The sequence below is a fragment of the Dromiciops gliroides genome, chromosome 2 (genome assembly GCF_019393635.1).
Source record: "Dromiciops gliroides isolate mDroGli1 chromosome 2, mDroGli1.pri, whole genome shotgun sequence".
NCBI lineage: Eukaryota > Metazoa > Chordata > Mammalia > Microbiotheria > Microbiotheriidae > Dromiciops > Dromiciops gliroides.
This window is the reverse complement of record NC_057862.1, coordinates 518,230,684-518,233,375: the sequence shown is the minus strand read 5'-3', so window position 1 is coordinate 518,233,375 and position 2,692 is coordinate 518,230,684. Positions and strand designations below refer to the sequence as shown.

Below are 2,692 nucleotides of genomic sequence, written 5' to 3'. Positions count from 1 at the left end.
CTATGTATAAGTTTAGGGCTCTTATTGACATCTAAAAGCAGTGAAGGGGCTTTATTAAATCCATTGGATTTGTATTTTTTAGACTAAGAAAAAACTTAGCTTTTTCCAAAATCTTATTTATCTTGAATCCAAGAATTCCGGGGAGCCTAATTATAAAGTCAGGACAAACTTGACATGTGACTCTGGGCAAATAATGTAATTTTTTATGAGATTTCATGTCATATTGGGCTCAGTTTTCTCTCTGTAGTTAATTAGTTAATTCAATTTAATTGATTTTCTTTCTGTAGTTAATGGGAGAAGTTAGACTAGGTAACCAGTTTAGAACTTGAAAAATTTCATTTAACTTTTTTTAACTTTTTTTTTTTTAATGAGGCAACTGGGGTTAAGTGACTTGCCCAGGGTCACACAGCTAGTAAGTGTTAAGTGTCTGAGGCCGGATTTGAACTCAGGTACTCCTGACTCCAGGGTCGGTGCTCTATCCACTGTGTCACCTAGCTGTCCCCTCATTTAAATTTTAAGAGGTGACATGCTGACTTAATGTTTGTTGAATAGAATAAAATAGAATTAAATTTCTAACTTTTAAGAGGTCTTTTAGTTCTAAGATTCTAGGAGTTTATGTATCAATTTACTATGCCTCCTGGCTTCCTTGGTTTCTTTCCAGTCCTGGTTAAAATCCCACCTTCTACAAGAAGCTTTTTCCAATTTTTGTGAGTTTTGTGGGTCTCATGGTAGGTATGAGTAGGTACATTACAAATGATGACTTGCATTCAAGATGTAGCCTGAAAGACATCACCAAAGAGTTGCAGTACTGGAAAAGGAGGTGGGACCATTGTGTAATGAAAAAGATTATTTCCTATTTATCCTCTATATAGTTTTTTTTTGTACATGGTTGTTTGTTTGCATGTTGTTTTTCCCATTGGGTTGTGAGCTTCTCAAGGGTGCATAGTAGGCACTTAATAAATGTTTATTGACTAACTGACTCATTGACTTTGGGTCTGAACAGAGTTGCTGGTGTGCCAGTAAAGGTGAACATTGGGTTATAGAAATGTATCACACTTTCTCTTCAGTTGTCTGCAAGGTGCTCAGTTCTTCTTTGGAAGCTGCCATGTTGGGGTGAATCCTCACTTCAGCCGGCAACTAGCACCACTACAAACAAGTCTCTCCTCATCCATCTCCCAAAATGGCCATCTCCGAGCTCGCTTGCATCTACTCTGCTCTCATCCTTCATGATGATGAGGCTCCGGTCATGGAGGATAAAATTAATGCCCTCATTAAAGCAGCAGGTGTAAATGTTGAACTGTTCTGGCCTGGATTATTTGCAAATGCTCTGAACAATGTAAATATTGAAAGTCTCATCTGCAATGCAGGAGTTGGTGGACCTGCCCCAGCAGCTGGTGGTGCTGCCCCTGCTGGAGGTGCTGCTCCTGCTAGCACAGCCGCCCCAGCTGAGGAGAAGAAGAAAGAGGAAGCAAAAAAAGAAGAACCCGAAGAATCTGATGATGACATGGGCTTTAGTCTGTTTGACTAAATATATTTTTTGAAACATTAAATAAAAAGCTTAACTAAAAAAAAAAAAAGAAATGTATCACAGACACACACATAGATGCACAATTTGACTAATGGAGGAAATTTACTGGATGCCTTGGAAGTAAGAGCTCTGGGCTGCTTTTTCAGAATCACCCAACTGTTCCATGGACCAGGAAGTGCTGCAATGAGAAATGCATAGGTTCTTTGCATACAAAAAGCAAGTTCTAAAAGCATGTGGGTTACGTAAACTTCCTTAGCCTTCTGAATCACAGGATCAAGCAGTTATTTCACAATGCTTGAACCGGTTTTGCTTTTAAATTTTTTATTGGTTTGTACTGGGTTTTGTGAGTCTCATGGTAGGCATGAATAGCTCACTACAAATGATATTTGAATTCAAGAAGTGACCTGAAAGACATCACCAGGGACGTAGGACTGGAAAAGGAAGAGGGGCCTTTTGTAATGCAATACAATACATGGAATAAAGGGGAGAGATGATAGATGGACAGTTGTAATGCTGCTCTGGTACCCACAAAGGGTAGAAAGAACTAGTGGAAGGTCACCAGTATGCTGGGTAGGTCTTCTGTGGAGGAGTAATGGAAAACCATAAACAAGAATCTTGCAGTGTGTACCAGTACTGGGAACATCTTCCACAATAAGCTCCATCAAAGAAGTATTAGAGTAAATATATGTTGAGTGTTGAGGAAAAACAAAGAATGATCTATCATCATTTTCATATCCCTAAGCAGCATGATTTTTCAATGCATTAGGTTCCTTGCCTCCTGGCCCTCTTTTTCAGAAATAGAAATGTGGAAGTGAATAAGCCCAGCTTTCTGTCATTCACATATGCTGAGCATTGACAGAATCTGATCTCATATAGGGTTTGTCCTTCCCTTCTTTCTCTCTGCTGATATTGCCATGTGGGAGGTGCTGGCAAACAGACCATTGAACTCCTCCCATACCCACCTCCACACGTTGACTTGCTTAACTTTGGTGATCTGTTTCAGGGGCAAAAGGCTTATATAGTCACTTAGCTCTACCTTGGCCCAAGTTCATTTTTTCCCCCATCAATTTAATCAATCATTGAGCAATTATTGAGAGCCTGATCTATGGCCAGCACTGAGGTAGACCCATTTGCTCTAGGTCTGTCCTCAGGGGAGCTGAGAAG

At 39.9% G+C, this 2,692-nt stretch overlaps 1 protein-coding gene across 1 annotated transcript; it reads left to right on the top strand.

Moving 5' to 3' along the window:
- Positions 1-1,180: 1,180 nt before the first annotated feature.
- On the top strand, positions 1,181-1,528 carry LOC122739932 (60S acidic ribosomal protein P1-like). The gene has a single exon (XM_043981663.1). The coding sequence runs from the start codon at positions 1,181-1,183 to the stop codon at positions 1,526-1,528; it is 348 nt and encodes a 115-aa protein (XP_043837598.1).
- Positions 1,529-2,692: the final 1,164 nt, after the last annotated feature.